Source organism: Amia ocellicauda, chromosome 18, assembly GCF_036373705.1.
Source record: "Amia ocellicauda isolate fAmiCal2 chromosome 18, fAmiCal2.hap1, whole genome shotgun sequence".
NCBI classification, from domain to species: Eukaryota; Metazoa; Chordata; class Actinopteri; order Amiiformes; family Amiidae; genus Amia; species Amia ocellicauda.
Genome location: NC_089867.1, coordinates 11756403 through 11770030, shown reverse-complemented (window position 1 = coordinate 11770030; position 13628 = coordinate 11756403). Strand labels below are relative to the sequence as shown.

The 13628-nt window shown below is 37.2% G+C and overlaps 1 protein-coding gene across 2 annotated transcripts in view; it reads left to right on the top strand.

Annotated features, from left to right (window-relative positions):
* rbms3 (RNA binding motif, single stranded interacting protein) overlaps positions 1-13628 on the top strand; it is a 220201-nt gene that overhangs the window by 94648 nt on the left and 111925 nt on the right. For both annotated transcript variants that reach the window (XM_066691284.1, XM_066691285.1), the window contains exon 4: positions 2230-2321. In XM_066691284.1, coding sequence (XP_066547381.1) covers positions 2230-2321 — 92 coding nt within the window. The remainder of the gene's footprint in view (positions 1-2229; positions 2322-13628) is intronic.

Sequence of the window (13628 nt, the reverse complement as noted above, 5' to 3'; positions counted from 1 at the left end):
AAAAATATATATATTTTTTATAAAAGTTCTACATTCTGCGGCACCTTATATTGAATGATTGATAACAAAACACAAGCCATACATCCCATCTGCTTAACACACTAGTACAGTACTGTATCAACTGGATAACTGTTGTGTAGGATCATTTATGACAAAATATATAAAGACACAAATACAGTAAGGAACAACTCAAGGCTGACACTCAAATTAATGTTAATGTGAATACATCTTCTAAATATGCTACATGATTTATACATGATGTCTTGAGATGAACCAGCAAAGCCAAGTTATTTTTGGAATTTTCATTTACCACTGGAAAAAAAGACAACAAACTGAAAATACATTAAAATCATACATTTTAATCAGTACAGGCACTTAAAATCAAAATCTTGTCCAAACAAATGTTATACAACTCTATCACAAGGTTAGTTTAGTGTCTTGCTCTGTGGCCCATGTCCAAATTAGAGGTTTGATACCTTAACCCAACAAATACACATATATTTGCAAGTTTTATAAATGCACAGAATGCATTTGTAACTATGGGTGAACATGGCTTTCATTATTCACTTACCATGTCTCTGTATTCAGACCCTGGGTTGTTTCTCCAGTCATTAGGCCCACACAAAGCAAAAAAGCCTTCTTGGCAACTGTTCTAATTTAGGTATTCTCTCTCTCTCTCTCTCTCTCTCTCTCCCTCTCTCTCTCTCCCCCACCCCCGCCCCTCACTGAGCCTCATCACAGCCTTCTGCTCACACTGTCCAGCCATTACAATACAGAAAACAAGGTGAAAAAGGTAGCTGGAGCTGACATTTCCCTACAAATTCTGTTGGAGCCCTCAAAATCCTCTGCCAGATTCAATCACAGTTTGGCTGTGCTCATACCTGCAGGCCCCTCCAGGGTGTTATTTATAGACCAATAGGACAGGGGATAGTACTGTGCTATTCCTGATTTGTGCACAGCAGTAATCAATGCCATGAGGCAGTGCTATTTCCTTTTATTTCTGCTCATGCTGGCTGGCTATTAGGAGGCTGTTCTGTGGTCTAAGCCGTGTTGTGAAGCTTTCTTTTTACTGCAATAGTGTGTCATCCCTTCGTTTAGAGGCAAAATCAAATCTGTATTCTTTCTAAGACGAGCATTACAATTTACATTAAAAGACAAATAATTCAAAGTGATCTTTCGTGGCAGGACCCTAATAAGACATTCTGTTTTTTGCAGTTATACATTGAATGTGAAGGAAATAGATAACAGATTGCTGGCCAAAATGCCAGCACACCATTTTCTGCTGTGTGTCATTACTGCAAAATACATTACATAAAACCATTGTCGAAAGAAAACATATTGTGGTCTCCTGTAACATGTGCAGACCTGTTAGAATACTTTTTTTGAGGACGGTCTACAGTACATAAATTGATAAATAACTTGTTTATTTAAGTCATTGGTAAGCTGGTCTACAGTCAAGGCAATATCAAATCTTAATCCTTTTACATGGGAAAAGGTTTTGGTCTAGCCCTAGGTCTCATTTGTGCAATTTCACTTTGTTATATATTATATATTACTTCTTAATCAATGCAGTACAGTGTACAGTGTATTTTCAATCTTACATGATTCTCATGAAAACAGATCCACCTTCAGACCAATGTATCATTCAATACCTAAGATAACAATAACATACAAAAACAAATCATACAAATGGAAACTGCTTTTAAGTTTGCTAACAACCTGAAATGAAACCAGAAAATAAGTCAATCCTTTTAAGTGAATTAATCTGCATAAGAGATTAAAGGCTTTAAATTAAATATATCATTTTTTGTGTAACATAGTTAATATTTTAGCTATGCACATTATGTAATATGCTGATGGACAGTGCATAATTTTCTTCACAGTGTCCCAAAAACGTAGTCGGTGGCAAGGGAGTTTTGCACATGTTATCCAACGGTTTAGATTTTGCATTCCTTACCACAGTAACCTTTCTCTTCACAAGGCAGCATCTAAGAACTGGCGTTCATGTGTTTACTAGTTTGATCGAGTAAAGAACTTGCAGGTACCATGCAGAAAGCCTTCTTAAAAATACATTGCTAATGAGAACTGCATTGCTTGCTGCATATCTCATTAATTACAGCTTTATGAAGTCCATTCATGCTTCAGCGGAGAAGGACTCCCAGTGTCAGTTCTGAATAAAAAAAGAAAAGTAAGGTTTTATATTAATGTGTATGTTTTTTTCTTTTGCAGGCTATGGCTTTGTAGATTTTGACAGCCCTGCAGCAGCACAGAAAGCAGTTGCGTCCCTCAAAGCCAGCGGAGTACAGGCGCAGATGGCAAAGGTAACGTGCGGCTGTTTTATGCCACCCCGGCTGCTTATAATGACGCGATGCAAAGAGAAGTTTTGAATGATAAGTGTGCAGTGCATCACATGAAGGATTTACATCTAATGACAATATGGTGTTGCAATATGGCCCAATACCGCAGCCCATCAGAGGAGAGATAGAAGGGCTTTGCAACTCTTTGATTGATGTTTTTGTTGGGGTTTTTTGTTACCTGCTTCTTATTTTTATATTTGGTGGGTAGAGTTGCCACTTAAACAAGCTGATAGCAGTATTACTTTGTTGTTACCAATTATAACTGTGCTATGGCTTCTTTAAGAGCTGCTAAAGGCAAGATGCAGAAATTGCATAAGGATGTTATCATTTTTTGGGGAGATTGATTCTTCTTATTATTATTTTTTAAAGAGCATTGACATACACTCCAAAGTGTGGGATTAGATTGGGGTCTGTTGGCATGTTTTATCTACAGTATTTTGTAGCTTTGTGAAATTCAAAGATGATGAAAGACAGATTTAACGTTTTAAGTTTTGAGGAAAGGTGGGAAACACTTTTTTGGCATGAGTTGTACAGTATGTTGAAGTTTGAAAAACCTTGTGGTGTTAGTACCAGGATTTTAAAGCTGTGTTCGTGTGTTTGGCAACTCACAGTGCTACATAGATCAGATCTGATTTAATAATTGACCATTCTATATGGAAATTTGATTGGAACAATTCAGTCAATGGTAATGCTCTCATTAAATTAGATGGAGACATTTCTGGGGTGAATTTGATAGCCAATTTAAGGAAACTGCCCAGATGTCTTATTTGTATATGATCAATTTGTCTGTTTTCTGTTTCTGAAGACCACTGTATTCTAATATTTATAAGCTTGGGTTTCTGGATTCTTGCTACTTATGATATACAAAAAAATAGAAAATTATATATAAAGCTCAATAATGCTTCCTGCAACAATTTTGGACTGTAGTACACGAGTGTTTTTTTTTTTTCTAAGGCTTAGAATTCCCTATGTATCTTCAGCGATGAGTGATAAATGAAAGTGCAATTAAAAGCAGTAAGACTTGAGGCCTTAAGCTCATTAAATTAAGTGTCAAAATAAATGAGTTGCGGTTATATCAGCTGCAATGCTATTAACTACTTTTTATTAAGGGATTTTTTTTTTAAAACAGCTAAAAGAAGTAACATGTATTTTACTTTCTCCTTTAAATGCCCGGCTACACTGAGCTGTGAATTTTGAGATTTAGTAGGACTTAATGTACATGGGAGGGGATACATGTTTTCCTGCTATACTGCATAAAGACCTACAGGTTCCTTAAATACAAGTGTGTCCTACACTCCTTTTACATCCAGTTCTGTGTTCGTCATAAACAGAACAGTGAAAAAATACCGCTTTACTCAGATTGGTGCCTTTGAGCATTTCACCACACACACTGTGTACAGGTTTTATATCAGCCGTTAATGTGACGTTGAAGTATGAGAACTGTGGATAGGGATAGAAAACAGAAGTCCAGGTTTACAGGGTTTCACTTCCCTTTTAGATGCCGCCAGCATTACTGTGAGGTCAGGCCGATTTGAAAGGGACACTGTGATGCTGTAACATTAACTCCCAAGTTATTTTCTTCTCTTCTTTGTTACTCACTACCATTCCCAATCATCTGCTTTGTCTTGTGATTACTGAAGTACAGGAATTAATAAGTCGAAAGAAACAATATATATATATATACATAAATGTAAATGCTACATGCAAGAGTTTCAAAGATTTTATAGAGTTACAGTTCATATAAGAAAATCAGTCAATTGAAATAAATGTATGGATTTCACATGACTTTGAATTCAGATATGACCACCATGTGCCTCATGCAGTGCAACATATCTCCTTTGCATAGAGTCGATCGGGCTGTTGATTGTGGCTGTGGAATGTTGTCCCACTCGCTGGCTGTGCGAAGTTTCTGGATATTGGCGGGAACTGGAACACGCATGTCATTGGTGTGGTTACACATGGTCTGTGGTTGGACATACTTCCAGATTCTCTAAAATTATGTTGGAGGTGACTTATGGTTGAGAAATGAACATTCAATTCTCTGGCAACAGCTCTGGTGGCCGTTCCTACAGTCAGCATGCCAATCGCACGCTCCCTGAAAACTTGAGACATCTGTGGCATTGTGTTGTGTGCTAAAACTACACATTTTACAGTGGCCTTTTATTGTCCCCAGCACAAGGTGCACCTGTGTAATGACCATGCTGTTCAGTCAGCTTCTTGATATGCTACACCTGTCAGGTGGAGGGTTGATCTTGGCAAAGGAGAAATTCTCACTGACAGAGATGTAAACAAATTTGTGTAGAAACTGTGAAAGAGATGAACTTTTTGTGTGTATGGAAAATGTCTGGGATCTTTTATTTCAGCTCATGAAACATGGGACCAACACTTTACATGTTGCGTTTATATTTATGTTCTGTGCATGTGTGTGTGTGTGTATATATATATATATATATATATATATATATATATATACAGTGAGGGAAAAAGTATTTGATCCCCTGCTGATTTTGTACGTTTGTCCACTGACAAAGGAATGATCAGTCTATAATTTTAATGGTAGGTGTACTGAGAGACAGAATAACAACAAAAAAATCCAGAAAAACGCATTTCAAAAAAGTTATAAATTGATTTGCATGTTAATGAGTGAAATAAGTATTTGATCCCCTATCAATCAGCAAGATTTCTGGCTCCCAGGTGTCTTTTATACAGGTAACGAGCTGAGATTAGGAGCGCTCTCTTAAAGGGAGAGCTCCTAATCTCAGCTCGTTACCTATATAAAAGACACCTGTCCACAGAAGCAATCAATCAATCAGATTCCAAACTCTCCACCATGGCCAAGACCAAAGAGCTGTCCAAGGATGTCAGGGACAAGATTGTAGACCTACACAAGGCTGGAATGGGCTACAAGACCATCGCCAAGCAGCTTGGTAAGAAGGTGACAACAGTTGGTGGGATTATTCGCAAATGGAAGAAACACAAAATAACTGTCAGTCTCCCTCGGTCTTGGGCTCCGTGCAAGATCTCACCTCGTGGAGTTTCAATGATCATGAGAACGGTGAGGAATCAGCCCAGAACTACACGGGAGGATCTTGTTAATGATCTCAAGGCAGCTGGGACCATAGTCACCAAGAAAACAATTGGTAACACACTACGCCGTGAAGGACAGAAATCCTGCAGCGCCCGCAAGGTCCCCCTGCTCAAGAAAGCACATGTACAGGCCCATCTGAAGTTTGCCAATGAACATCTGAATGATTCAGAGGAGAACTGGGTGAAAGTGTTGTGGTCAGATGAGACCAAAATCGAGCTCTTTGGCATCAACTCAACTCGCCGTGTTTGGAGGAGGAGGAATGACCCCAAGAACACCATCCCCACCGTCAAACATGGAGGTGGAAACATTATGCTTTGGGGGTGTTTTTCTGCTAAGGGGACAGGACAACTGCACCACATCAAAGGGACGATGGACGGGGCCATGTACCGTCAAATCTTGGGTGAGAACCTCCTTCCCTCAGCCAGGGCATTGAAAATGGGTCATGGATGGCTATTCCAGCATGACAATGACCCAAAACACACAGCCAAGGCAACAAAGGAGTGGCTCAAGAAGAAGCACATTAAGGTGCTGGAGTGGCCTAGCCAGTCTCCAGACCTTAATCCCATAGAAAATCTGTGGAGGGAGCTGAAGGTTCGAGTTTCCAAACGTCAGCCTCAAAACCTTAATGACTTGGAGAGGATCTGCAAAGAGGAGTGGGACAAAATCCCTCCTGAGATGTGTGCAAACCTGGTGGCCAACTACAAGAAACGTCTGACCTCTGTGATTGCGAACAAGGGTTTTGCCACCAAGTACTAAGTCGAAGGGGTCAAATACTTATTTCCCTCATTAACATGCAAATCAATTTACAACTTTTTTGAAATGCGTTTTTCTGGATTGTTTTGTTGTTATTCTGTCTCTCACTGTTCAAATACACCTACCATTAAAATTATAGACTGATAATTTCTTTGTCAGTGGGCAAACGTACAAAATCAGCAGGGGATCAAATACTTTTTCCCTCACTGTGTGTGTGTGTATATATATATATATATATATATATATATACACACACACAAGAAAATCTTTCAAAGTTGCACATACTTTAACTTCAAAACTTTGACCTACCCCAGATTCAAGAAGTACAAATCTCCACATTAAAGTTTAATTTAATTGTTAGAAATTACTTTATATTAATTATATATCAACACGTGATAGGATACAACACAATTTGCGCTTTGTGGGAGGGTCAAAATTTTGATTTGGTCAAACCCTTAGTCCATTTCTCTGAGCTAGAGTAGACAGGGTTGTCTTAGCTGTTATACTGTACCTGTAACTGTAGGTTGTAATCAGTGTCAGCTATGTACCTTGTCATAAGACATGCCACCGTACAGAAATCAAAAGGGTGATTTTTACTTCACTGCTTAGACACATTTTTCATTGGCAGTAACTCAATTCTCCACTGGCATTCTGGAACAAATGATTTCTGTGTTGTTTAAGCTCCAGACTTTAAATTAAGCAAAAATGTATGTTATGTATATGTAGTAGTTTTAATAATATATAATATATAGAACTAAAAGTGCATAACACATAGTTGCAAAGACGCAGTGCGGGAAACAGGAGGCCCTTCCTTACATAGTGAGTTGGCATCATGTCGGACAATCCAGTCTGTAGATGGTGGTTTGTTTGAATTTATGAAAGTTCCAGCCTCTTGGTTCCACAAGCTTCTGATTGACAATATGGACTTGAGAAACATAATTACAGTAGGTGCACTTATTTATAGATTATTTTGTTTGTTTTTCTTTCTGCCTTCCTTCCTTCCTTTCTTTTTTTAACAGGGCTCATTGTGTAAATGCTCACATGCTACATTTATCTATTAATTAATTAATCTATTGACCTTTTTTAATGTGTTTATTAAATACAATGTACCAGCAAACAAATTAAACCAATTTTAAAACAGACATTTCTCAATTTAATTAGATTAAATTATAATAATAAATCATAATTTAGGTTTTGTTTTATACATTTTATAAAATTAGGTTTGCTGTTTTAATGGGAGTAATATCCAACGTTGATATATTTCAGCTTGTTTTTTGGTGCTAATGATTCCCAATAAATTACACTTTGAAAAAGATGTATCCTACAAGCTTTACAATTGAACTGTGTCAGTATAAGGGAATTCCCTATAGTCCAAATATGGGCACTCAAATTGTTTGTGGTGATTATGCAACATAAGGCTATGCAGTGCTAAATGATGTCAAGTTTTGCAGTGTTGCCAGAGTACAGATCCAATATGTGTCGTGTTTTATAGTGCTTTTCCTCAAAAGAGAAGATGAAAGCTGCAAACAGCCTCCAGTCTAGTCATTCATGCGAGACTGATAGGATTTCTATAATGGCGTCTCGGCATGCCAAGTCTTTGTAGGCTTGGTGGCAATCTAGGAAAGACCGCACAACGATGTGAATGAAATGACAACAGTATTTGTTTACAAAGTTACACAAAACAAAGGAATGACAGGAAAGAGAAGTACACACAAGAGTGTAGTTTGAGGCCTGGTGTTTAGTTCCACATGTTAAATTGTGGCTGTGGCTTGAATTAGAGTCACATTGTCTCTGAGAAAAAAAATACTTGTAAACAAAAAAAAGTTTATTCTCAATGACAAAACCCATGTGTGTTCATCTAGGGCTTGTGCAACACTGTTTTTTTTCTCTCTCAGTCTCAGTCATACATTCAAACAAGTGTGCTTGTACAAGGTAATGTCTTATGAATGAAGCCCAATGCCAAGCGTTGGCTGCTTTGCCCAAGGTCAGTGTTACATTACTGTAAGATGATAGAGATACACATCATTTCCAAACTGACTCACAGAAGAACACTATATGCATATTTTTGTTCTATTTCATTATAAGATTGTTTAGTCTACCTAATAATAGTGTTGTGGTAAAGCATACAAAATGTTTCTGTGCATCATCGCAAGCTGTTTTTCGTTTTTTTATTTCTGAAGCAAAACTGCCTGAGCAACATTATTGGTGTTACTAGAGCATTCAATTTCTCCTAAGGTTCCAGAAAATGGAATCTGTCATATAAATTCTGTTGTTGGCCGGCAATGTGGATTGATATATAGTAAACTACATATTGACTTACTATCACATGTATCTCCAGGAAAGATATGATTGCACATATTGTATGTCAGTATCAAGAAAACGTACCATATAGTAAGTCAATTAGGGTTCAATTTGCACTCGGAGTTGGAAAAAATGTTTTTGGACGGTGTAACAACATAACAGCAAGTTAGCAGAAACATTTTTATTTTTATAGAAATTAATTGTGATATATATTTAGAAAAACAAAAAACAAGTTGAGGCCAAGAAATGTAAATGCCCTATTAAAATAGTTACTTATTATATATAAAGTTATTGCTTGTGAGAGGTAGTAATCTCTTAGAACATTTTCCATTTAAAATAAATGAGCATACTCGTTTGGATAAATTAACTTGTTTCCATAGTTTGTATGCCCACAATCAACAAATGTATGCAGCAGATCTATAAATTATGTCTGTAATATATATTTAAATCTCTAAATGAACAGTCAGGGGCCCAACTTTTCTCGCGTGTGCGCAATGAAATGGAAATCAGCAGCCTAGGGTTCTGATCTTGGCATCTGGCGAGAGTGCCGAGTTCGTCCTGAAACGAAACCTGGGTTTTCCATAAATTCCTGAGCACTTCATTATAACATGAAAGGCAGGGATGTGGTCTGCTACAATGGTGATACAGTGCAATCTGTTCTCAGCGGTCAGGTCTGCTCTTCATTCGACTCTTCAGGCTTGGACACAGGAACTCTATGAAGAATAATGGGTTTGTTCAGACAGAGTATTGCTGTCAGTCTTTTCCCATATGAACCGTCTATTATGACTTCTCCCAGATGCATAGACACTTTCCCCCCTAATTTAGATGTAAAATATGACATTGCAAGGTGACACAAAAAAAGAGAGAGAGAGAGAGATATCTGTTGCATTTTTTTTTAGTTTTTTTTAGTTTAATAAGTCAGTGTCTGACTTCTGGATGTATGTCTGTAGCTTCCTGTTTTTCTAAGCAAACATTTTAAGTGTATTATTATTATTATTATTATTATTATTATTACATTGGTATAGTAATTCATAATTAATTAATTCATACAGGTTATTATATAAAAAAGCCAAAACCATTCCTTTAAAATTAATGACGGGGAACTGATGATTAACATTGAGCTGAGAGAGTTTGGGATTTGTTCAGAGAAAGAGTTGTCTTATATTAATAAAACTTCCCAATTCCCCCATTTGTGGTTGAAAACAATGCCTTTTTATGTTTTCTGAGACTGTTATGTCAAGAACTGAAGCACACCCATTATCCCTCTATGCATTTAAATTATTTTGTGTATGTATGGATGTATGTATGTATTGTGATGCTGTGCTGGGCAGCTCAGTGAGGGACTGCCCCAAACTGCCCTGCACCTCCCTGGACACTGGATTACGGAAGTATTTGTCTGCCAGAGTGTTTTGTCTTCTGTGTTTGTTATTAGTTGAATGTGTAGAGAGGGACCAGTTTTCTTTGTATAGTTTAGGCTCGAGAGGACTTAGGTCATTGTCTGTTTGTCTTTTGATTTAGCGCACAGAGCACAGTATAAAATAAAATAAAAGCACATCTTTTGCACTGTACCCAGCATACTGTTTCCTGAGCCCCAGACGGTGTCATCATATGTAGGCCCATGTATTTGCTTCTAGATGATGTTACTGTCTTTATAAAGTGTAAAACCGTGACACATGCTATTCCCTATTTTGCCGTGATGTTTTTGGATTTTTATTGAAGGGCAAAGCAACATGTAGGGTGACACATCTGCTTCTCGATTTATTCTCCAGGGGACTCTGAATGGTTCCAGCAAGTATGAGCTTGTCTTAATATTCTAATTATATTTCAATCATATCACTGTGCTCAGTTTGAGGTAAATTATCCCACAGGATCACGCTCTGCAAGAGGAGATTCACAATGATACAGTAGAATATCACATATCAGCACTAATGTCACAGCTGACAGTTGTTTTATACAGAACGTGGCCAAAATAATAAACAATGCTAAGACAAGTAACAACTGGTTAAGGCTGTATACCAAGCTGAGCTAAACCAAAGAGCTGGTTAAACTGCTCTAAAAACAATCATATTTTAGCTCTGTTTCTTACACTGTGATTTTGGGAGGTGTTTGGCTGTTCATTTTTATAATATGCTCTACTCAGTGACAGAAGTAGATTATTAAAGTGCATATGATAGTATCGACATTGTAGTAAAAGAGGTGACGTCTGATGTTGTAGTTGTCCTAGGTAACCTGTTTCTGGGGAGTACCAGTAGGCTGGTAAGTCAACATGTTCTAAAATAAGTTTTGTGTATATATGTATATTTCATGAATATGTGGTTATATTATGGTTTTCATATTCATGCATTATAAAATTAAAAAAAAAAAACAAGATCAAACAGCCACCACACTTAACTCCTTACCACAAGTGAGTGCTTTCTGTGAATTGAAGCATTTAATTCTGCACAGGGATCATTGCATGTTTTTAGCAAAATGATCTGGATCCCTTTTCCTCCTCAAATGGGCCTGTTGATGCTGTTATTTTTGTTGTTGATGCTGTAATTGTGGTGGCATGCCTTATTATCACTGTGGTGTGCCTCCCACTGTTAGAGCAATTCTCCCAAAGAATATCTTTCCTTTACCTTAATGTGATGATTCCCATCTTAGCATGAAGATTTGATCCTGATGCCCAAATTGAAGCATGCCTTCTTGATTAAAGTCAACCATTTCCCAACCACCACTACCGAGTGTCTAGTGTAGCTTGTTCTCTGTGAATTAAAGGCGAGTGCACATCTGGTGACCAAATTGTCTGCTCACTGAAGTGCCCTGGAATCTCTTTGGTAGCTTTACATCAGTGATCTTTCATGGCCTCTCACAATAATTAGACACTAACTGAAGTGACAATATGTCTATTTTCTCTACCTGTCTGATTATCTATCGCTACCATGGGGAAAGTTGGAATTAATTTATCTTCATTTGTTTAAAATGTTTTTTGAAAGACAACTAGAAGTTACTATTCTCATCCTTTGATGTATTTCCTATAACGTTATGGCACACGTGTTGCTTGTATTACAATGTGTAATTATAAATTTAGTTAGTCAACTGCAGAAACTAGTAATTGAGAATCTGGCTTAGCATGCAAAATCATATAGTCAGAAAACAAGCATCTCTTTTGAATTAATACTGTGCAAATCACTAATGGGTATGTTCAGTTCAGTTCATTTCTGTGTGAGTGCATCTTCTATTGCCTGTGTTGCCTACATGGAAGTATATACATTTACACCATCAAATCAAATGAAATCCAGCTTCAGCTGTCATTGGTTTAAGTGCAGTCCTGTCTGACTGGAGTGGACATACAGACATGTTTCAGGCACAATTCAAGGTCAGCAGAGAGTAGGAAATAGAGATTTTAGCCCAAGTGTGACACTCAGAGCGTGTGTAGAGACCTGTCTATATCTGTTATTCTTTGACAAATTATGAAACATTCAGTGAAAATTGCTTGCCTGCGATGCACATGCGGGCTGCCATGGCCCTATGACAACTATCACAACTCCCTACAAGCAATGTGAAAGCAAAAAGGATGAACGTGTCATCTGACACTTTTGTTCTGACAGTGTTACTTCACTTCGCTATGGCACATAATTATAAACACTATGGCCCAGTTTCAGTAAATGTCTAATCTGCCAGTTCAGTTTGTGAATGCTGTCCTTTAGCAGGCATCTGTGGGACCAGTGAGAGGGAGCCACCAGTTTCATGTTTTGTCAACATCAGTATTTGTGATGGTTTTATTTTATCGTGCACTGTGTATTTATGAAAGGCAGATGTACATATTAAATTGACTTTACCAGTACTTTAAATGTCCTGTGTGTATCTCACACCCTCATGTGTATTTGCTAAAAGAAAAATAATATATATATAATATATTTTAAGAATTGCACTGCTAAATTTAAAGGCATGTCAACAAGCCTTTTTATTACTGACAGCAGCATGATAAATGTCTCAAATGCAGAGATTAAAACGTTTAAAGTGGTCAATAAATCACCCTGTAATTTGTTGCATCCTGACTGAAATATCCCTGCCAACTACAGATCTGCTCACTACCCCACATTAAGAAGAATACAGCAACCATATTAACTGTCAGGGCACACTATGTTATAATATACTGTATATGTTTTTTTATTTGAAGGCTAATTTAACACCCTGCAAGTAAGAAATACCTTAGAGAAAATGTTGCCGTTTGCTCACATTTATTTTCAAGTTAAGATTATTCATTTCCTTGTGGCTTCCATTCCCCAAAGCCTCACAAGCACAGATAGACATGCCTGTTAGAAGACAGCTCAATACCTGGAATTAAAACTGTTTTTTTGCAGGCTTTTCACACTGTGAAATAACATGATTCCTTCTGGAATGGGTTCACAGCAAAGGCAATATTACACCATTGGCGGATGTATAAAGTTTTTACCTGTAGAATGGGCACTTTTCGCCTCATCTACATTGTGCTGTAGGTCTTTTCTAAGAGGAGATGTACAGTACAGTACAGTACAGTACAGTACAGAATTATTTCCAGTCTAATATCGGTTAATGAATCAATAACACAGTTGTATGTCTCTCCTGCTGTTAGAACAGAAATCATAGTAGGGATCTGAGTCAATTAAGAATTTCTGATTCTAAAATAAAAAATAAAAAAACAATTGTGATGCGAATATGAGATTGTTTCAGAATAAAATTAAAAATACATTTTTTCACTTATTTTGATACTATACAAGAATTAAATTAACAAGATATCTTTCATTTAATTGGAAATGTAACATGGTAAGGGGTTGCCTGCAGCTCTAGTAAATTTCACTGCTCTCTCCCTCTCACTCTCTCTCTCTTCATATGTCCGATATGTAGATAAATATTCTGGCGTTGAATCAGCATAATATCATAATCAATCTGTACATTTTCCCCGTCACCATTCTTTGTTGTACACATACAGTAATTAGGATTAAATGCTAATTGCTAAATATAAAGCCCTTTCTGCTCCCTGTAGCTTGTAATTAAAACTGATGCAACACTCAAGTGCTAAAAGGAAAAAAAAAAAAAAAAAAGAGAGGAAAGAGTTCCATTACAAAGACATGCCAACTTTCGAAAGGTCAGACAACGTACCATTC